Here is a 24293-nt window from a genome sequence, read left to right as displayed (position 1 = left end):
TGAATAAAAGGATTACATGGTGAAACATCTTTGAAAAACAGCACATACTGTATCCCCCTCTAGAAATTACACAATCAATATTACTACATAAAAGCTTTGAAAAGACCAGAGTCAAAGAAGTTATTTTTCTGGTTTAGTCCAAAATTTTCCAAACTTACTTGACTTCATTATCTTTCTCCCATGCAATCCTTATAAAAGAGCCAGGTTCATAGGAAACAATTTGACAAATTCTGGATAAATTTATTATTAGTAATAGTTAATATACAAATCATTGTTTTTAGCATTACAATATGGATTCACCTAGTTGGATTCACTTCCGTTCTAGTCCAGGCCCTCATGGTATATGGTTTCATAACCCCCTGAATGTTTCCTATAGCACAGTTGCTAACTTTATCACTTTATACTTGTATATGTGATTACATTTCTCTCTCTCATACTAGGCAGTAATTCCAGGTAGGTATTAGAACTGTTTTGCTCACCATTTTATCCTCAACATAAGGCAAAAGGCCTGGAACATAATAAATCATGTACCCAATGAGTATGTGTTCAATATAGTCATGATTCCTGAACTCTGCTTGAATACCAGGCACACTGTGCAAATGGCATGATGGAATAAGCGTAATTCACTTTTGGGAAAGAACATCAATGTTCACTTTCAGGAGAAGTTTTGTTGTTACTTTTTGCTCTCTTGGATAGCACGCAGGCCATTAACTCCTCCATGGCCCATGTGGAATCCTAATGGACAAAACAAAAAAAATGCTCCTTCTAAGGGAGTATTATTTAATCCATAAGAAATCCTGAGTAATACTGACCTAAGGATAAATTTGGAGATTTTTAATGTGCTTCCAGATAAAGGAAAAAAAAACTTCAAAGTTGTCAGCAAGACCCTATTATTGGGCTCAATGGGTCTGGATGTCCAAGATACATCACTGACAAGGCTAGAAATTGGTGTTGCCTATGAGATGGTGCTTATCTGGGGCCAGCAATCAGCGTGAAAAACTTGACCTCTCCACATGTTTTGGAAGTCCCATAGCCCGAGGGGTGTGTTCTGAAAGTAAGACATTCAGGCAAAAAGGTCTTCTTATATGAGGGTTGTGATCTACTCCTAGAAGTCCCAGAACATCACTTCTACATTCTATCAGCCAAACAACTCACTAAAGCCAGCTCAGATTCAAAGGGAGAGGAGTGAGCCCCCACCTCTCCAGCAGAGGAATAGCATACACTTATCGACAAGGACTATATGGCAGCACTTTTTGAAGGAGAACTACAATAACATTTAAATTATAGTAATTAGAACCAGTGCTAGATATTATCATTTAATATAAGAAGCATATATATCACAAATTTTATTTTTCATATTTTGATAGCTATATTATTATCACTGGTTTCTTTTATAGTACTATTTTATTTTACATATGAAATATATTATTAGGAGGGGTGCCTGGGTGGCTCAGTCAGTTAAGCGTCTGACATCAGCTCAGGTCATGATCTCATGGTTTGTAAGTTCGAGCCTCACGTCAGGCTCTTTGTAGACAGCTCAGAGCCTGGAGCCTGCTTTAGATTCTGTGTCTCCTTCTCTCTGCTCTCCCCTGCTTGTACTCTGTCTCTGTCTCTGTCTCTCTCTCTCTCAAAAGTAAACAAACACTTAAAATTGTTTTAAAAAAAATAAGGAAAAAGATTATTAGCAGAATGGATCTAGGCTTCACCAGACTACCAATCAGACCTAGGGCACATGAAAAGTTAAGAACTCCTGGGTTGTGTAAAAGCGTGGGGACTCAGGAGTGGACAGAAAGCTACCTATGCTATTCCCACCCCTGCTAGCTGGGCTGTGCCGTTAATCACCTTGTCACTAGACAGACTTCTTATCTTTAAAGCTCAGCATAAAAGGAGACTCCAAAAGCAACCTCAAGAAAGTATAATCAACTCAAGAAATGGCAACTATACCTAAACCAATAATTGGGAAATCATAAATTATTTAATTCTACGTTCCAAGAATATCTGCATGGAAAAACAGACCATGAAGTAAAAAGAAAAAGATGTAATTCAATTAGAGCAAGCGAAAAAAGCCCTGCTCTACATTAAGGGCCCCATAGACAGCTGTTCCTTACTTGGCTGCACTTTCCCAACCCCAACCGGGAGGGCAAAATGCATATGCAATCACTCAGGTCTCCTTCTCTTGTAAGAAATGCCTGTGTCTCTTCAAAGAATATTAATTCCATGAGACAAATTTCCTGAGGGAATAAAACTAGGTAAAATGTAAGTTTATGCATTTAAAGCAAGAAAAAATTCATTAATTCTCAACAAATTTGTAACAATGCAGATCATAGAACACGAGGTTGGTAGGAACTTTAAAAGGGATTTCTTAGTGCGGTGACCAACTCGTCCTAGTTTTCCATAGACTGTCTAGATCTCATCACTGAAAGTCCTAGGTAAACCAAAGTAGTTGGTCACTCTGTTTACTAATGACTTTAAAGAAATTAAGTCCTAATATCAACACACTAAAATAAATATCAAAATCTTTGGATGCTGCATTCAGTATTCCAAAGTGGAAAGGAATTTGAAGTGCGCTGATGGCCTGCTTTTGCAGGTATTAAATATGACCTTCAATTATTACCTCCAGAATGAAACCTATTGTAAGTATTACACACAGTCCTCTAAATATTTTTAAAAATTATTTCTTGTCCTGTTCTATAGTTTTGTAATACTGTACCTCTTTAGGAAATGAGTGATATCTTAGAGATTATAGCCTATTCTATCTTCCCAAACTGATTGAACTGTACAAATTGGCCAATACTGTTGGAATTAACCTATCATAGGAGCCTATGAATTTAGAAAACTTAGTATTCTAACCAGAGAGTGACCAGAGACAACCTGGTTGTCACCCTAGAAGTGCTGCTCTCATCTGTGAGTAATTGCTTTTAATTTTAACAAAGATATGGGGATCCTTATAGACAGTGATCTCTACAAGGGTTTCCATAAAGATCCAATGTAGATGTGTGAGACTGTAAGACCATTAGATTTTGCAGCAGCTTTTGCTGCTTTTTGCAGCAGATTTTGACTTACAGCAGCTTCCAGGGAGTATGTAGTTTATCCTCGGGCAATTTCTAAATTGCCCTCCTCGTCTTCCTTGGCACCACCTCCACCATCTTCCTGTTGCTCTTTTCTTGCCTTCTGTTGTCCTACCTAACTTCCTAGTTTCATGATTGCTCCTTCTCTGGTTTCACTTCTTGCCATTTAAATTAGAATTTCCACCTTAAATTAGAATTGTCTCCTACCTGCTCTATAGAGCTATGTGTGATGGCTTCCTGTTGGCTCTCCCCTAGTTCAATCCCCAAGGCCTCCTCAGTCAATGATTCTGAGGATTACCAAATCTAAATCCAGATTCCCAACTAGCTTCCCTCCCAAACTTCTGGTCCACATTTCCATTAGTTACCATTCAGGCATCTAAACATGACATTTAGTATATGTCTAAGGGAATTTATTATCTTCCCTGTTACCTCTATTTCTCCTCCTGCATCCTCTATCTCTACCAGTGGCATCCCTAGCCATTAACCCATGTACAAAATTGAGTACTCTTTTCCATCTTCTTTACCATTCACAATTAATAAAAGGCCAAGACCTGCCAGTTCTGCTTTCCACCATAGCAGCACGGCTATGCATAGCAACCACCAATGCATTTATGACTACAACAAAGCTGATAGCTTATTTTGCTAAGGTCAAAGTACACATAAAAGTCCTGGAGAAAATAATGCATTGTCCCTTTAAAAAGTAGTTTTAGGGGCGCCTGGGTGGCGCAGTCGGTTAAGCGTCCGACTTCAGCCAGGTCACGATCTCGCGGTCCGTGAGTTTGAGCCCCGCGTCAGGCTCTGGGCTGATGGCTCGGAGCCTGGAGCCCGTTTCCGATTCTGTGTCTCCCTCTCTCTCTGCCCCTCCCCCGTTCATGCTCTGTCTCTCTCTGTCCCAAAAATAAATAAAAATGTTGAAAAAAAAATTTAAAAAAAAAAAAAGTAGTTTTAAACTATGCAGGAAGTATGCAGGGGATATGTAGAAGAAAGAAGTTGTTATAGTAGCAAAGAAATCACACCTATTGCAACTGAAGGAAAAGCACCAGAGGTGTTTTCTAGGCATACCTGTTATGTTCCTCTGACGCTGGAACACAGGGTGCCCAGAAGAGTATAAATGAATAAAAGCAGTTATTCTCCAAGTGGGGGTAAGTACCACAATGAGCACTGGGTCTCCTACATACTTCACACTCGCCAACACCACCCTGCCCCCTCACCCAAATTATGACCTGAAAACCCTGAGGAAACATGTCCCCTCCAAGAAAACTACTATGATACTAATACTAATGAGCTATGACAATGAGTATGTTTCTCAGGTGAGTAATGACAGAAAAGGGTTTGAAAAATCACTCAATTAAAGTAGAACTCTAATTAGTTCCAGCAAGTTAGCAAGCCATAAAGAGTGTCAGGGCCTATATGACTTTGGATCCCAAGAGAAGATTCTAAGTGAGTTCTAATTAGCCCAGAAACAAACACCATGATTGAGTCAAGCAGAGATTGACAAAGTGAGATGAGGGAAAGGCTATCAACCTATTTTAATATATTTTTAAAGTAATGTTCCTTTTATTGCTTATAGGAAGTAAAAATATCTGCTCTGCTATTAATTTAACTGAATTTAATTTTTATGGAGAAAACATATATAGCTATAAAAACATATGTATATTTTAAATTCCAACTCCTGTTTGGAATTGTCCACTCCTAACAAGGGCACTCTGTCACAGACTCTGGTCAGTAGTTAGGGTACTATTACTATTAATTTGTAAGAAGCCATTTGAATCGTGGTCATTGAAACTAGAAGGAACTTCCTAAGCTCCAAGTGTGTCTTGTAGATATAATCTTATTTGAAGGAAAAAAATCTAAAACAACAACAACAAAAAAGAAACAGTATTCCTTCTTATAAATTTTGGGAGGCAATTGGCAACACTAGCTTGAAAACAAGGAGGCTGAAATTCTGTTCTTATCCTTGGTACAAACCATCATAAAAGTCTGGGCAATAATAATGCATTTCACTGCATTTTACGATTTCTAAAACACTTGCATTACCTTAGCTCATTTTAGTTGGATTAGATAGCCACTAAATTCCCTACCAGCTTCAACAATTCTATGTCTCTGTATTTTTCCATACATGTATATTTATATTTACTTAATGCAAGTAAACCCACATAAAGACAACCCAAAATAAAACAAATTCCTAGATAATCACTGAGTTCATCAAAGAAATCCATACTGCAAAAGGATTTTACGCCTAGATTGCTTTCAGTAGTGAGCTTCTATATATATTCTTAAATTAACAGACATATGAAAAGTGAGTTTACATTCAATACTTCAAAACTCTTTGGGAAGGTCTATGGAAACATTTCTACCACAAAGCCTGAGATTTTCAGTTTTCCTTCTTGTGGGAAGAATGTGGCCTTAACACCCTTTACGATTAAGCAATGTTCACGGTCTATATTCTCTGCCAAGGAACTGCCTAAAAGGAAGGAGATTTATACAGTATCTAAAGATCCTTTGATCTTTGGTTTTAGATTTTCTTTTTATTTGTTTTTATTTGACAATAATACTGATTAAAGTATTTGTATCAAAAGTATCTCTTAAAAAATCATATTCATCTCTTCTTTCCCGTAAAATCTTAACAAATAGCTTCCCCATTCATATTCTAAATAAGGTAAAAGAAAATTTTGGCTGCTGTCCCTGCACACTTTTAATTTCTGCCCCGAGAGAAATAAAATGTTCAAAATATTTGTTATCTGCTCTTCCCCCTCACCCCAGCACACTCTTCTCTCCCAAGGAGAGACTTCTGGTCGTGCATGTAAAGATTTGGATGTGTGCTGCAGCCGAACACTGTTGTTTGACCCCACCTCAAAGTAAGTAATCTCAGATCAGGGGCCCACAATTATGTTTGGAGGGTTGAAGAATCCTACTATCAGGCAGCAAAGGGCAGTACAAGACCACCAAGCATAATAGATTCTAAAAAAAAAAAAAACTAAAATCTTTTGACCACTCTGGACTCCTGGTGTTCTTCAATTTCTCATTCAGGTAAGCCAACAGAATCTAAATAAATTCTGCCAAGAGAGGAAAAACAGTACATATTTAGCAGACCCTAACACTCAAACCTTTTGAATTAAGTCAGGTACATCTGCTCTTAATTACATGCATTCACACACACTCACACACATAAATACATACACAGTGGTAGATTAAAGACAGCTGCACATTCTTTGCTTGTCCTCCCATTGAAAGGTGGAGCTTAATTCTCCTCCCTTGTATCTGGGCTGCCTTTAGTGCCTCACCTGACCAAGTGAATATGGTGGTCATGATATTCGGAGACTGTTAAGGTTGGCTCAGAAGGCATGCAACTTCCACCCAGATCTCTTGGACTGCTCAATCTTAGAGAACTCCCTCTTAGCCTGCCCTTTCTTGGAATCCAGCTGCCATGCTGTGAGGAAGCCCAAGAGGCTCCACAGAGAAACCCACATGGAAAGAAACTGAGGCCTCTTAGCTGACTACCCTGGCTGAGCCCCCAGCCAAAACCAACACCAACTGTCAGCCATGTGAGTGAGTCATCTTAAACCATGCAGCCAAGTTGAGCTTTTAGATCACTATATCCCAGCCACCATCTGGCTACAATGCCTGGAAGATTCAAAACAAGAATACCTCAGGCTTTCCCACAAAATTGTCAGCAAAATAAAATGTGAGGTTTAAGCTATTAAGTGTCTAGGTGGTTTGTTAAATAGTAATAGATTTCATCATAGAATTGATCCCAGTAATGTAGGCTTAAATTTCTTGCCTTTTCAACTTGCTGGTAGTCCAGAATAAATGAGGTAATGGTTTGCAAGACTCTGGTCCCACCCAAATGGGACAACGCCAGAATATTGAAAACTATTCAGGCTACAGGGATATAACACAATATTTATAACATCTGATTTCTAATTGGTTTTGCAGACTTAAATCTCGGTTACATGTATCTTATTCTAAATTAGTTATAATCTCACATAAGAAAAAGGTAAATCAAGCTAATAATGCTATGATTACAGAATTTTGTAGAAATTCTCCCCCCAAAATTACTTGATGATTTATGATCACTTTACCTCATATCACCAAGTTTAATGTGTCATCATTTAAAAAGAAATGCATTAAATATTGCCACCTTTCAACATCACATGGCTTTGAGGAGCTTCTCTGCCATTTAAAATACCCAAGTATTGAAAATCAGAACAAACAGAAGACCTATTATAAAAGAAAAACAGTATTATCCCATTCATTTCTTCAAATAAGAACAGTTCAAAGTAATACAGAAAAAAAGGAACACTGTGAATTCTAACACACACACACACACACACACACACACACACACACGTGCAGTCTACGCTGGAGGCTATATGATATCATATCTCTACCGTTCAAAACAGAATCCTATCATTTGGAATTAAAACACATTCTCCTTTCATTAAGCCTACTCTGTGTGAAAAGGGTATCATCCTGTCATGGCTGAAATTCCTTCAAAGAAAGCACTGGAAGCATCTTACACAAATCCTCTCAGGTCCTTTCAGGACAAAACGTGGAGTACAGGTTAGCAGGATTATTTCACCCATTGACCAGCTATGCTTGCAAAAGTGTGATTTGTATAATATGTTAGATAGAACTTGTTTCCACTCTATAAGATGTCTAGAATGCATTTATACCAATTCTCTCAATATTTAGGGGGCAAAGACAATCAGATATACTTGTTTGTGTGAAGCAAAGTTATCATAAACCATAATGCAAAGCAAATCTTTCATGATTACCTTAGCTTACTCCATATAATACCACCAAGAAGAATTTACGGCTCTTTCAAAATCCAATGTCTATAAAGACAGAACGCCTTGGAGGAAAATGGTACCATACTTAAGATAGTGATATCTTTTATTAGTACAGTAAAGTCCTATTTTTATGGAATAGGATGGGTCTGAGGTCATTCCATAAAATTGATTTTCCAGAAAATGGAAATAGGCAATTTACCCTAAGAATTTTATTGAAAAATTATGCTATTCTATTTGAATAATGATGGGAATGTTCTACACGTTTCCTTTATTAATGAATTAAAATACACAAAACACCATAAAATTATATTAGAGGTTCAAAAGTATCACTTAAATCTTCTTTACCAGTCACTTTCATTTTGTAAAATCAGCAGTTCCATTAAAATCGTATTATGTAAAAATGGGTTTTTACTGTAATAATAGTTATTACCTATTTAGCTCCCAAGGATGTTGTGAAAATTAAATAATAAGCCATTGGAAAGCAAATACAAAGTGTCGCTAATACCAGGGGCCAAGAGGGGCAGTCAGATGGAAAAATGAAGGAAAAGAGCACCTGATACATTAAAAATCACAGCTTTCATCTCTAATTCCATTACTGCCAATACTCTATGCAGTGGTCATGTGTACTGTTACCTCATTTAATCTTTGTAACATTATGACATACATATTAATTACAGCCCTCATTTTATAGATGAATGTCAGAGAAGTTTAAAACTTGTCCAAGGTCACACAATTGGTCAATGTTAAAATCCACATGTGAACCTAGATTTATGCTAGTCAACAGCCCATCCTCTATATCCTAAAACGTTACTAACTCCCTAATATGCCTTTGTGTCTCCTGACCTTCAGATTCTTACTCCATTTTTTAAGGTCCTCTTCCTCCATGAAGCCACCTCTCTTCCATTTACCTGAGACACTTTGATTCGAAACACTTTGATTCAAAACACTTCTATTGCTAACTCCAGCTATTTGTTGTATTATTATGTATTCTGTGGGGTTTTTTTTAAGTTTATTTATTTTGAAAGAGTGCAAGCAGGCAGGGGAAGGGCAGAGAGAGGGTGAGAGAGAATCATAAGCAGGCTCCACACTGTCACCACGGAGCCCACAGCGGGGTTTGATTTCAAGAAACTCTGAGATCATGACCTGAATCAAAACCAAGAGTCGGACACTTAACTGACTGAGCCACCCAGGCACCCCTGTGTTTTATTGATTCAGCTAAATCCCTAGCGGTTTGAGGTCATGGCTGTATCTGATTTGCCTTTGGATCCCCGGATCAGGAGCACCTGGTACAGAGCCTTGAACACAGTGAGTGTTCCATAAATGTTGCCTAAACTGAATTGGAAAGAAGTGTTAACTTGAATTACAACTACATTTGCTGCCAGATGTAAAGAACATGCTTTTGCTAAAGGCTCATTACATCAGATACCTCTTTGGGAAGTTTCTCCAGTTTTTTCATGTGTATGTACCTAATGGGGATGTGGTAAGATTGAATTCTTTGAGCATCTGACATATGCTATGTACTCAATAAATAGTTGGGTGTTTTTTCCTTTTTAATCCCAAGTGAAGGAGACAATATGAACAATAAGCAGGGAAGTATAAATCCTGTATAATGTATAATCTGATTTGAATGAATCAGAACAAGCAGGGCTGGTAAATTTGTCTTTTTAATGATACTATGAGGAGAGCTCTGGAATCGAATTTCTTGTTGCAGCCTCTTTACTTACTAGCTGGATGAACTTGGGCAAGTTACTCAACCTCTTTATGTCTCAGATTCCTCACCCATAAAAAGAAGGACAATAACAAGATCCACTTATAAAGTAGTTGTGAGAATCAATTGAGAAAATCCACATAGAACATGTAGCACAGTGCAGGTCACACATCAAGCACTCAAATTATATTTGCTATTATTATCATCGTTATCATCATCATAAAAACCTTAATTCATAGGTATCTGCTCAAAGAAAAGACATTATTCTTCACAGCCCTGTACAAGTTATAGCTGTACTGTGTCAAATTCATGAAACTCAAAGATTTTAATTCTAAAATTAAATTATGGGTGGCAGCTTTGAGATTGTGCACTTCTTTCAAGCAATATTTGTTGTTGGTTTTGTGCCACACTTGGGAGAACAAACTTATTTGATTCAAGGAAGACTGGGAATGAAAGAAACCAAGAGAGTCAGGTAAAAGTCATGAACACAAAACCACAACTAGAAAGGTAAATTCAAACTAAAGGTCCATCAGAGGTCAAAATATCATGGTTTGCCAAAAACTCGAAGGGAAAAGTAAACCATAACAGCTCCTACACAAGACCCAAACAGAACAATGGATTCAAATGTTCACTGTAAGATCATTTGTTGGCATTAAAAGATAGCTTATTAGAGAAGAAAAAAGAAGCAACAGGATAAGAGTAAAAACTTTGTTTATTACGTATCACATACTCGTTTTCATTCACTTGTCTTTCCATTTGAAAACTGGAAATAATAAACAATAACTGCATGGCTTAAAAATATTAACTTCTCTGATTCTCACAATAAGACTGGAGGACCAATGGAAAGATACTTTCTACATCCAACACCTGTACTTCTCCCTCATGCCCCACTTTTTTCCAAAGCACTGATCTGTGCTATTTTTTAATTCTATTTTATTTTATTTCTTGATCTGTGCTATTTAAGAACTGTTTCATGGAGAATCCAAGTCCATCTTATAAGCTGACCATGCATGAACAAAGGAATGAAGAATGACGGAGAATGCCAGGGGCTCCCAACAGTCAGGGCACACAGTGGATATAGTCAACTGCAGTGCCAAGCGAGATAGCTAACATTACTCCTCTCTCAGCATAAAGGTCCCTAAGGATACTAAAAACTTGGCAACGTTGAAAAGCTTCACTTGCTTCCTGCATGGGGTGGGGGAAACAGCTTGCTTAGTGGGAAAAACCATAGCCCAGGGCCAATCCGCTGGCTACATTCATCAAAGAAATGGCTGCAACAGAACAGATTTTTCCCTTCCGTATGGGAATGACTCATGAGCTTGTTTATTCAAAAAGTTACATTCTCCATTGAGAGAAGTGGATGATAGGGGAGTAGGATGATAATAATAGTTCAAGTTCATACTAGTCAGCCTGCCCTCTCCTGTCTCTCATCTCTCTCTGCACAGCTGTACTGGCACCACTCCAATGCCCAAAATGTGGTTACCATGTTTTAATCATTCTGCCTTCATTTTTTATCCTAAATAAAGCAAGAAACACAACTACTCTTTCTCATTTACTCTTTGCCCTCTTAGAAAGAGAATGCATTGATTCGGTAAGAATTACAGACTTTGTGTCAGACTGCCAGGGTTAAAATCCTGACTGCTGACTTGCAAACTGTGTGAACCTGGGCAAGTTACTTAACTGCCCTGGGCCTCTGTTTCCTTGTCAGTAAAAATAGGAATAAGAATAATACTTATATCACAAAGTTATTATGAAGAGTGAATTAGTGAACACATGAAGAATAATTCCTGCCATGTTGCTAGTTGTACATTTATTGACATCACTTCACAGATGACCAAACATTCCTCTTCCAGTATGGATGTTTTTAAATTCAGGATTACCTTAGGAAGTTCAAATTAAGCCATAAATGAAAGTAGGTCTTTTAGGGGAGAGATATTTGTTCTCTGAAAAAATATTTTCTTTTCAGGCTAGGGAGATTTTCTGGGAGTTTCAAGAACTGGCTCGTAAGAAAGAAGAATTTTGGGGGCACCTCACTGGCCCAATCGGTACAGCATGCAACTTGATCTCAGGGTTGTGAGTTCAAGCCTCAGGCTGGATGTAGACATTACTTAAAAATAATAATAAAATAAAATCTTTAAAACAGAAATAATTTTATAAGTATGGGTGTGTGTTTCTGTTTATCTGAAGAATCTTCTTTCTTCCATATGTGTGTATATGTGTATATGGGAAGAGAGTTCTATCATCTAGATAGATGATAGATATATACATACATACATAGACTTTTATTTTTCCGTTTTATTTATCAGTTTCCTTTTCCAGCATCTTTGACATATTGTGGCAACAGAAGAGTTTATTCATCATATTTTCTATATTTGAAAAATTCTAAATTCAAAGTTTAAAATTTCTGTATTTAAAATATCCATAAAGGCAAAAGAAAAGAATTTGCAAATTGCTTCTTTCCATACACTATGTCTTTCAAACATAAGGACAGTAGAATTGGCTGAAAATCTGTTCTTTGACATATAAGAATAAATCCCATTAGTGGAGTTTTCTAACTCCTTGTGGCATGGTGACTGCCCATTCCACTTTAATGAAGGTAAACAGAGTTATTTTTATCAGATTTCATAGGATTATTAAATTCTTCACCTATATTAATTCAAAAAAGAAAGTTATAGATATAAGGGCCTACAAATAAGAATGTCCACATTCTTTACATGTTGTACAATATATTTAAATGGCAGAAAATTCCCAACTGGATTGTCTTGGTTCAGTCTATCTGTGATTATTTAATTAAGGGACTGTTTTACTCACTGGGTAAAATCAGGACGTCATCCCCAGGACCTGGAATGGTATGGTTGTGTCCTCCCCAGCCTTCTTCAAGGCCTATCCATGCTTCAGGAAGGGACCATTTTAAAGCTGACTTAGATGCAGAGGTAGAAGCTACAAAATGAAAGAAAAATAGAAAAGTAACTATGAAAATCTGACTCACTATAATAACTCGCAAATTCTGTCTTTATTTTAGGATACGAATGATATTTTTACCTCCCAAGGTAGCTGTCTTTTGATATTTTATAACCTTCCAAAAATCATTTTATCAATTATAAAGCAAGTATTCAATTCTTCAATTACATCTATTTCTAGGGAAAATACATTCTACTTTTGTTATTACACATTTGTGTTTTCCCTTATGTAAATATGGCATATGCTCATCATGGAACATTGGAAAATGCAAATATAGAAAAAAAATAGTAATAATTACCCATAATCTCAACACCTAGAGATAACTGCCATTAACCTTCTATTTGCTTTTCCTTCCAGAATTTCTCAGAATTTTTATATAATTGAGATTACATCATATATGTAATTTATATTCAGTTCTTATTTTAATTAGCTTAGCAATTTTTAAGATGCATTTTCTAACGTCATTAAAACTCCTTGCAAAATAATTTTAATAGGCACATAATATTCTATCATATACAAGGTCTATAATATCCTTAATGTTTGGCATTTAGGATCTTTCCACTTTTAAAATTATAAATAATGCAGTGTTAAATCTCTCTATACAAATCTGCCAGTAACAATGATATCTTCTTAAAATAGAATCTTGGCAATGGAATCACTGAGTCAAAGGTATAATCTTCTCATAGTTCTTAATGCATATTAAGGGCAATGCATAATAAATCTGGACACCTTTCAGTGCAGTAGTTTACATACAGTTCATATGTTCCAACTGGTTTTTATTGCTTCTGCCACTGATGGTCAAATGGCATTTCCTTTTCAACCATCCACTGGCCACTTCATGAGGGAATGGTAACATAAATCTAATATCCAGTGGGGGCTGCCCAATATCCATCATGCACAACACCATGTTGAACTGCACCCACATGTTCTTTTCAGAAGTGTGATCCCTAGCACAGAGACAGAGGGCACAGACAGTCTCTCAAAAGAGGATGAGAAGATTCACAGATGATACCAAATGTTATATGAGTTTTAAGAGTTCAGATAATGTGGTATCTCACGTGATGGGGGGAGGGGGCACAAAAATCTCACCCATTATGCTAATTTCACAAAGATAAATAATGAGTACCTTCTCTACCAAAATTTCCTAAAAAGTAAGGATACAAAAAGGAATAAAAGGCCATTCTTTTCTCCAAAGGAGCAAATAGTGTTGTGTAAGTTGTATAAATAAATCCTGGGAGGATAGAGCTCTGAAGGTGTTCTCTTTATTTATTTTTTTTTTTTTAATTTTTTTTGTCAACGTTTATTTATTTTTGGGACAGAGAGAGACAGAGCATGAACAGGGGAGGGGCAGAGAGAGAGGGAGACACAGAATCGGAAACAGGCTCCAGGCTCTGAGCCATCAGCCCAGAGCCCGACGCGGGGCTCGAACTCACGGACCGCGAGATCGTGACCTGGCTGAAGTCGGACGCTTAACCGACTGCGCCACCCAGGCGCCCCGAGGTGTTCTCTTTAATGGTACCCAACAGAGAGGAAGTGAGACCTTGATAGAGGAGCCTTCCTGGAGAGGGAGCAGCTGAGCTGCATTTTAGGCTGAGGAGTGATAAAGGGAAAGGGTTTTGTGGTGAGACAGAGAGGATGATCATGAGTAATGGCAAGAAATAAGACATTAAGTGAAGGGTCTCTAAACAGTTTGGTGTTGCTGAAACACAGAGCAGGGAGGAGGCAATTGATGAGGCTGGAGAAATAATCAGAGATCCAAGCATGATGCAACAAAGATGGTAACAAAGATAGAAGAGACAAAGATGACTCCTAGCATAGGTGGTAATGGGCAGAGATGTCCATTAAAACAGAATTGATGAATTCAGTTTGGAAAATACAGAGTTTGGGGTGTCTTTGAAAAGGCCTCCAGGTGGAGATACACAGCAAGCAGGGATTAGATATGAATCTGAAGAATAGGAGAGAGCTCTAAGTCAAAGAGATGGATTTCAGGGTTGTATTTGAAACTCTGAGGATGGTGAGGATATCTCCAGAGGATTACAAATGAGAAGAAAAAAATGTCTTAGGTCAGAACCCTGGGGAATGCCCAGTTACTTTGTCTACTGGAACCCAACTCCCTTGTAATCATGGTCTCATTAAAGCCCTTGGGTAACTGAAAAGTATATAGATTGTGGTCAAGTAGAAATCCTAGGGAATTTAGGGGTGCCTGTATGGCTCAGTCAGTTCAGTGTCCGACTTTGGCTCAGGTCATGATCTCGTGGTCCATCGGTTCAAGCTCCACGTCGGGCTCTGTGCTAACAGTCAGAGCCTAGAGCCTGCCTCTGGTTCTGTGTCTCCCTCTCTCCCTGTCCCTCCCCACTCACACTCTGTCTCTCTCTCAAAAATATATAAACATTAAAAATTAAAAAAAAAAAAGAAAGAAATCCTAGGGAATTTAATCAGCACAAAAGAGACACTCCACCAAGGTAATCAGTCATGGTATTGGCACAAGGCTCACTCAGAAAGAGGCTTTATAAATATCTTATAAACATCAAGACTGTAATACCTAGTTTCTTCCCAATTTTGCCTCCTTTCCAGTAATATAAATATTCAGTGGGGATGGCGTGAAGGCTTTGTTGAAATAGCCACTAAGTAGCACCACAGAGGCCAGAGAGAGATGCTCTGTTGCCTTATTTCCAGTGATACTTCAAAAGGGGAATAACCAGTTTCCTTAAAAACCATACACCAAGCTTCAAAAACTCTTTATATCACAGAGATTGGAAACAAATTCCTCACTTTGTCATCTTCATTCTAATATATAAGAGAGCTGAAACTGTTTTTAAATGAACAAACTGAATCTTAATGTTCTAAGAATTACTATTATGAACGACTTTGACCATTCTATACCATTCTGCCTTAAGATAAGAACACTCTCATGGAGACATTTCAGTCTCTTGCAGAGTTACTAGATTTCTATAGTTAATATCAGGCTTCTTTGTGCCTATTACTATTAAAGAAAGGTGGGGAGAAAAAAAAGAAGGCTACTAGAATTAAAGAAGAAGCAGTCAGAGACATGCATGAAGAACCAGGAGAGAGGAATGTTTTGGCAGCTTAAGAAATAGAACATGACCAGAAGGCAGAAGTGATCTTGTTAACAGTGAAGTTCTAATAAAAGAGTGAATAAGGATAGACTGCTGAATTTGGCCACCAGAGCATGGATGATACAGACGAAAGTGGCTCCAGCGGAATGGTTGAGGTGGAACCAGTGTAGATAATAGCGGATTGAAGGATGCAGGGGAGGGAAGGAAGGGAAGACACTGGGTCACATCATCCAAAACGCTCACTGAGGATTGAACATTTTATGATTAGAGACCCTTAGTATTTTATTTGTCTTCCTAATCTTTAGATAAATGAGTCTTATCTTGAAACCAGACTCCATGAATTTTGGTCGGGACCAACATTTATGAGGAGGCCTCATCTTGCTTTCCTCCACACATCTGTCACTCAACAAAAGCCACAATTTAAGGTGGTCTTAACTTGTTATCTCTCTGAACCAAATATTGCCCTCTCCACCTTGATCCTTCATCCACCAAGCTTTTTATAGCTCTGCATCAAGAGGCTAGTCTTTCGAGAAGTTTGCAGCAGAGGTCAACTAGAGGAATATTCAGTATCCATGAATTTTGTTTTGTTTTGTTTTGTTTTAATTGAGAGGCACTGACCAGAAGAGGCCAGCAAAGGAGAGGCTAACTACACAAGACAGAGTCATTTACTGATGGGACAAAATTCAAAAGATGTTGAAAGATGGATTAACTGTAAATAAGAGAAGGGCTGATAGATTCTCAGAAACGTGAGGAAAGGAAATAAACTTAGATCTGTGGGGAAAGGATTAAATTTAGGAAGAGAATATACCTGATTATATGAATGTTCTCATGGCACTATGCACCATATATCCAGGTACCCCCCACTGAAAATACACCATTGGGTAAATGCTCTTCAGAAATATGCGTATCTTCCCCCCAAAGTGGGTTTCCTTGCTCATTTTCTCCTCTCCAATATTGTATAAAGCACTGTGGACATTGAGAGGATATAAGTAAGACCATAGTGTTGGAGGAACATGAATGACCTGCGCATTATACACTCATGTTGAATCTCTGAATGGGTTAACATATACAGAGAACTCCATTAATCATCCCGTTAGTTGCTTTCAAAGAATTTTTGTTATTGTAATAAGTTTACTGTTTTTCATACAACTTTCCATTAAGTAAAATACACACTCATATTTAAATTTTGACATTAGCGGTGCACCTGGGTGGCTCAGTCAGTTAAGCGTGTGACTTCGGCTCAGGTCATAATCTCAGGGTTCACGAGTTGGAGTCCCAGGGTAGGCTCTGTGCTGACAGCTCAGAGCCTGGAGCCTACTTCAGATTCTGTGTCTCCCTCTCTATCTGCCCCTCCCCTGCTCATGCTCTGTCTCTGCCTCTCTCTCAAAAATAAATAAACAGTAAACAAATTTTTTAAAATAAATTTTAACATTAGCACATATACCCTATACCATGGGAATCAGGGAATATCTTCAAAGTATATTAATATTTGAAATTTCTTCCTGATGAATGGTCATGTACTAGTTCTGTAACTCTGTGTTTTAGGAATATTTCTTGTTCCAAATTATCTTGGCTAGGAAAACTGATTATATATGATTAATTTTAATCTAGGTCATAAATTAGTATATGCTCAAAAGGTAATTTAAACATCTTAGAGTTTATATGGTATAAACTCATATAGAGTTTATATGGCAGAATGAACACTGAATTGAGTTGAGTAACCTGAGCTCTCATCCAGGCTCAACCAGTGAGAGGAGGGACTTAAGCAAACCATTTAATCTCTAGGCTTCCATTTCCTTATTTGTAAAATGAGGCAATTGGATAGGATAGCATGTGAGGTTCTTTTCCTTATTAATACTCTGTAACTTTATGAAGCTTTCTATTTATTTAGCATGTTATAATTGATAGGTCAAGTGAAACATCTTCCAGTTAAACTGACCCCTGCTAAGAAGTCCTAGATGTTGGCCACCTATAGTCACCTTCCAAAGAGTCCTTAATAAAAAATCTTCCTACTAAGTCCTGAGTGGCATGACACCTTGACTATATAGCTGGCTGAGTAATTAATGGCCACCCATAAACAGTCCAGTATCCTCTGAGGGGGCCTGGCATGAGACCTACACCCAACAGATATGTTCTCTACAAATGGCGACTGACCCAAACAATTGGAAATTTGAATACAGAACTGTCAGAGAAGAGAGAATTCCAAGATACTTTTCTTGGTAACACTTATTTTAAAGGAGATTTATTTACTGATTATTTAGTTAGTCATTTGATTGACATCCCCATGTGACCATAAGACCCCATGGAGCCAAAGATCATTGCTCATCATTGTTTCCTTCTACATCTTGCACAAGAGACAATAAATAATGCATTCTGAGCCACCTAAAGGAAAATAAGGATAAAGGACAGGGGACATAAAGAACAAAATGTTATGGCAGCCCAGAAACAGTTTTGAAAACAAAGAACCACATTCTTCCCAGTCCAATAAGCATGGAGAAGTAGCCATCAATACATCTAGTTTAGTTTTAGTCTAGTACCTTTTATTTCATTTATTTATTAATTTAAATGAAGGAGTTAGATCATTTTCTGATTAGCATGGACTCTGCTCTGATGTAACACAAAAAAATGCCTGGAAATCAAAGGAAAACTTGGCCTTTGAAAAGATTTGTCCCTGATGCAAAGGCATAAACTTACTCAGGATAAACAAAAACAAACAATGAAATACATTAGAAGGTGTTTATGAGTCTTTTAGTCTTTGAGAATTTGGCTTTTATGAGTTAGAGAGATTTCACAGAACCATCTGACTTTTGGGGAGGATTTGTTTACCCTGATGTCCTGAAATTACTGGGAACAATTAAAGTTTTGAGATACCCTGAATTTTTCTTTCCATTTGGTAGAAGCCTAATGGCCCATCTGCAGATCTGGACTCCGGTGTGCACATATGGTCCATAATTTATGAAATGTGCTTATTTACATGTTTTAATTCTTACTTTCCAATGTTTTGAAAGGCACCCTTCTTATATCTTTCTTTGAAATGCAGACACATTTTTCAGTTATAGGGATGACACAATAGGGAATCGTTAGGCATGAAAGCATTGTCTGTTTATAAAACAATTAGATTGAAGGAATTTCTAGAACTATTATTGGAGGACATTCGGCTGTACCAGGCACTTCTATTTGGTGAGTGCGTTAATACTCACCTGAAATAGTAGGGGGCACACCTTCCTTCACCTGGAGAGTCACTTGGACTTGGCCTTCACCTGAAACTAAACACACACACACACACACACACACACACACACACAAAAACAAAAACAAAAAAACACCACTTGGATGTGATGCAAAGAGCATCTTAATACAGAAGATATTCATGTGATAAAGATGGCTTTATCCTAAATTCCTCCCAACTTAACTACATTTTCAAAAAAAAAAAGTCCTTGTTAGTTAGTCTAACAATTGATTTCCAACATTTGATTTTGATTGCTTTTATTTGATTAAACTTAATTGCAGTGAGGTCTCCAAGAGAATTGACACATAAATAATTAGGGAGGGGACCCTTTAGCCATATGTTCTTTGGAGGCCAATGTTGGTCAGGAGGGCACACCGCATAGCCTACTTCCTCTCCATCATTTTGAAGGCTTGGCTTTTAGAATTCATGTGTTTTTCAATAGAGTTCAGATCACCCATGAAATGTATTTGCTTTACCTTTATCCAAACAAATTGTCCTTTTAATGAAGGCTTTCTTCCACCCCCCTTTCTCCTTCATCTTCCAAACCAACTGAGCACATTTAAAAGGCCTGGGGTTCATTAATTTTAAGTGTTCAATAAATTAGTGGAAATAATCAAAAGGCCTGATTCTTTCTGATAATGACAATTTGATGTCAGTATAAACCAGTAGATTAAGCTGGGAACATATGCTCCTTTGCCAAGAGAGGCTGCTATAATTAAATAGTGGATGCATCTACAAGGTGCTCTCACGCCTGATTAATTAGTAATCAGGTGCACCAACTCCACTTTTCAGCAACACCTTGTCTCTTATTGGTTAATTACCTTTCTGCCTTATCAGATGTCATGTGAACCAACACCTCCCACCCTGGAGGGCCCACTGCCGTTGAAGGCTGCAGCCTTGAGGACTTGGCCAAACCCATGCTCTCCACTTGCCTTTCCAAGGAAACCTAAACCCTTTCCTCTCACACAGGACAGAGTAGACCAAGGATCATTTTGTCTAATTACAAAGCATACACTTCAGAATATTACAAAAAATAATAGTAATAATAATCCTCAAAGAGATCCATGATGAGACCTCTCCTATGCCTCTATTCTTATTTTGATAATTATTCTCATTTAATTTTTCTTCATTATACAGAATGGCTTTCTCCTTACACTGTACATATATTGCGACTAGGTACAATGACCAACAGGTTCTCTATGTGTTCTACTTTATCACTACTTCCAAGGTTTTGCTTATATTCTTTCTTTATCCTTTGTATATTTTACCCATTTTTCTATCTTAAGTAAATAAATAAATAAATATAATGCCACCAGCCCAGTATTTTTTTCCATCTTTTTTTCTATAATCTCTAACTTACCCACTTGTGAACACACTGATATTGGTATTATTTGTCCCAAGCTTGCTCTCAACTTAGCAAATACTTATCAAGCATCAGCTGTGATAAATTTAGGATTGCATTATCATTAGCTCTGTCTCTACATCTTGAAGGGAGGAACTTTCTCATGTACCTTAGGACATTAGACATTGCTAGACATGTAAACATTTACTTTTCATGGACTAATCTAGAAATCCTAAATTTATAGTGCTCAACTCAGGATACCCAGGACTTAGCTGACAATTTCAACAAAATGAGCAAATAGAGGCAGGAAATAACCCTTTTAAATGGTTATTAAAAATTGTAATATTTTTAAATATTTTAAATATTGTATAAGAATCAAAATCTAAAGAAGGAAAATTGGAAAAAATTCCAGGAATCATTTGGAAAGGGTTATTAGTTCATTTAAAGATTTTATATAAATCATCCTTGTTAACAGCAGCTTCCAAGTAATTGTAGATTTCAGTACATCTGTGTTCTCTTCCTTAAGACAGAGCCACAGAGGTAAAGTAAAAAAGTAAAGTTTCACTTTAAAAAGTCTTTTTTCAAAACCACTGTAGTCATTTTATAATTATTAATTTAACTCAAAATAAGTATAATTTATACTTTAAGAGGAATGGTTGGGGGAGGGAAAAATGGAGTCATCATTTTTTCACACTACATAGGTCAATAAATTTGAAGTATAGGGAAAATAATCAATGTATCCAAAATTCCCTGGGTGAAAAAAACCACCATAAGCATTGTGCACTGTAGCCATCATGGTGATGATTAACCTGCACACTAAAAAGGCTAACCCTCACCATATCCAACCCTGATTATAGGCTGTTCCTCTTGTCCTTCCATTGACTAACTCACTTAACTCAGGCCCTGTTCTTGGTAATCCAAGGCTTCCTGGTCAGTGGGCTATCATATCTGCCACTCTACACTGATGGCTTCTGAACTGCATGACCACTGAATTTGTTCAGCCTCTACACATGCAAAAATGTTCCCCACCTCCTGGGGAGCCTCTTCCCAAAAACATATATTGAAAAGCAATCACCTATTTGGTTAGAACGAGTGTGTGAATACCATTCAATCTGAGGAGTAGTTTCAGTATCCAAAGAAATGGAGAAAAGTTACCAAAGTAGGAAAGATTGAAAAAGTCTGATTTCCTTCATCATCACTTGTACATGGCCCTCTGCAGGCTGGTTCTGAGATGTGAGTGGGTCAGAGGGTTATTCTTCCCCAAAACCATTTCCACACCCTGAGAGTGAAGCCAGAGAGAGTGGTGCTGAATGAGGTCTAACACCTTGGGTTTGAATCCTGGGTCTTCCAGTTCCTTGATGTGGGTAACTGACAAGTTCTTCACCATTTCTGAACCTTACTTCTGTGAAAATGGAAATAGTTGTCCTATCTACCTCGTAGCGTTATTGGGAAGAAAACATGAGGTAACTCCTGTAACATGCTTAGCACAGTTCTTGGCACATGAATAATAGTGATTATCAACACTGTTATTATGGCATGCTCATTATTCTAGCAGCCAGTTAACAAAACCCAGGAAATATGCTTCTCCTCTTTTTACAGCTGTACCTAATCATGATGAGCCATAGTATTCAGAGTTGTAAGCAACTTAACCAGATCTGCTAAAGTTTGCTAAGTGCTTTGACTCTCTAAAAGGCAGTGTAGATGTGAAGTGTCACTTCCAATTTGGACAAATACAAAGAGGGATGAAAATACAAAGAGGGATGAAAATCTGAGAAAAAAGGTAACGACTCAGGAAAAAAGCCTTACGCAGGCTGTGATATTATGCATGTGTCTTCTCGGTGCTTATGATTTCTAAGTTTGTAATATGAGAGTGGTGAATCTACTTTGTTTATAAATGGAAACTCATTGCAGTTGATCCTTCCCAGGTTGTAAAAATATCTGGTTGGTCCTCAAAAAGAAAAGAAGGCTTTGGGCCAATTATTGGCAAATTATTCTTATGAGTGATATATAATATAAGGTTGCTATAAACACAGAGATCTAGAAGAAAGTGAGAAATGTGCTAAGGAAGAGGAGAGTTACTCAGCCAAATATGATACTAGTGTCTTCCAGAATTTTGTACTGTTCCTGGCAAATTTTGTCCTCACTAGGGCACTAGGGAAAAGAAAAATTAATTATCTCCTTGAGTAGGTCCCATTCTCTGTTGCAATTTTGAAGGGAGAAATAAATACTTATCCATGTAAAAATTAAAAAAAAAAAACAGGTGGCATCTTAATGGGCCTTGACTCCTTTTGTATTTCATTCTTGATCCATATTCCCATTCACACTTTGCCATTACGTTTACACACATATTGGGGCCCCTCATTCAGATCACATTTACATAGCATAAGTCAGCCACTGACTACACATGGAGAGAATCTGAAACAGCACCTGCAATTTGTGTCTGCAGATTTCACCCATTCTCTCCCTGACTCATGCCTTCTCTCTCAGTCTCAGTCTGCTCTGGACCCAGGTTCCAGCTCTCTTCTCATGGACCAGCAGTCAAGTTTGATCCTCTCTCTCTACATTCCAGCTCAGCTTGCCCTATCTTCTACACCCACCTCTTCTCCCAAATCTATCTTGCACTCCTGTACACTCCTGCTCTGTGTCTCCCTCCCTGTTCAGCAAACGTGACCACACACCCCAGAAATTAGCCTTTTTCTCTTAACCATTGAGAATTACTGGTCCCTGGTAGCTAAAGCTTGATTCACAGGACCATACTTCCATCTGATTTCAGCTTCACAGGGGCAGCAACACAGCCACCTTGGCCCTTTTAACACAGGATCTTTTAAAATCCTTCACAGAAACATTATATGAAAATCCTGTGATCATCTTTGAGTCTTCCATTATCCCCAAAAGCTTTCATTCATGGAAGGATATAAATTTTTTTAGGTGTAAAAGAACTTATTCAAGACACAACATGGGGCCCCTGGGTGGCTCAGTCGGTTAAGCAGCCGACTTTAGGCTCAGGTCATGATCTCGCAGTCCATGAGTTCCAGCCCCGCGTCGGACTCTGTGCTGACAGCTCAGAGCCTGGAGCCTGATTCAGATTCTGTGTCTCCCTCTCTCTGACCCTCCCCCGTTCATGCTCTGTCTCTTTCTGTCCCAAAAATAAATAAAAACGTTAAAAAATTTAAAAAAAAAGACACAATAGACATATCTAATATCTACATTAACTACAGTCCTGAGAGCGCAATTAAACCTTCATTAATTTACTCAGAAAACAATAACGATTGTTATTGTGACTCAGTGATGCCTGCCACACTTGTATGGGGCATCTGTCATGTCCTGGATTCTGTGTAGATCTACAGAAGCAGAACTTCCAAGGGAGGGGCCTGGAAACAAGCATTCCAGCTGTTTGCCCATGAGGCATATTTAAAAAGCCTTAAAAGGGGCACCTAGGGGGCTTAGTCAGCTAGGCGTCCAACTCTCGATTTTTGGCTCAGGTCATGATCTCATGGTTTTGAGACTAAGCCCTGTGTTGGGCTCCATGCTGGGCATGGAGCTTGCTTAAGATCCTCTTTCCCTCTCTTCCTCTGCCCCTTCCCCCACCCTCTAAATAAATTAATTAATTAACAGACAAATATTTTAAAAATAATACAATAAATAAAATAAAAAGCCCTGAACTGAGGAATTTTACAACTTCTCTCAAAAATGTGGTTTGTTCTCCGGAGCAGGTGTTCTTAGCAAGTGAGGAAAGACACCCAGATAAAAAAGAGATCCCTGTGTTCACATTTCTTACTTTTCATCAATTATACCAAAAATTTGCAGATCACATTATATTCTCAAAATATAAAATGTGAGGTAATGATTTTAGTAGCATCAGTGTTTTACTTTAATAGCTATGAATGTTACTGAATTTTAGAAAAAGCAACTAGGTCATTGAACCCATGATTTTATGGATATTATTGCTTAAAATGAGGTTAGGTTTTAAAAATAAGACAGTGCAGGAATTGATTTAAGACAAATCTTAGGCAAATAAAGGTACAAGAGGCATAGGATGTGACAAATGGTGAAGATGGTATTCAAATACCTAAATTTAGGAAGTATAGAGCCCTCAATAAGTACAAGTTTTTCCT

The 24293-nt window shown here is 37.7% G+C and overlaps 1 protein-coding gene across 1 annotated transcript in view; it reads right to left on the bottom strand.

Moving 5' to 3' along the window:
- PKHD1 (PKHD1 ciliary IPT domain containing fibrocystin/polyductin) overlaps nt 1-24293 on the bottom strand; it is a 484216-nt gene that overhangs the window by 214982 nt on the left and 244941 nt on the right. Inside the window, exons 50-51 of the mRNA XM_047102754.1 lie at nt 18808-18873; nt 12381-12509 (exon numbers count right to left, since the gene is read on the bottom strand). Of these exons, the coding sequence (XP_046958710.1) occupies nt 12381-12509; nt 18808-18873 (195 nt within the window). The remainder of the gene's footprint in view (nt 1-12380; nt 12510-18807; nt 18874-24293) is intronic.

The sequence above is a fragment of the Lynx rufus genome, unplaced genomic scaffold, assembly GCF_022079265.1.
Source record: "Lynx rufus isolate CCGP_SWC_20201006 ecotype Redwood Valley unplaced genomic scaffold, mLynRuf1.p SCAF_6, whole genome shotgun sequence".
In the NCBI taxonomy this organism is placed as follows: domain Eukaryota; kingdom Metazoa; phylum Chordata; class Mammalia; order Carnivora; family Felidae; genus Lynx; species Lynx rufus.
The sequence above is the reverse complement of the archived record's forward strand: the minus strand, read 5'-3'. Positions and strand labels throughout refer to the sequence as shown.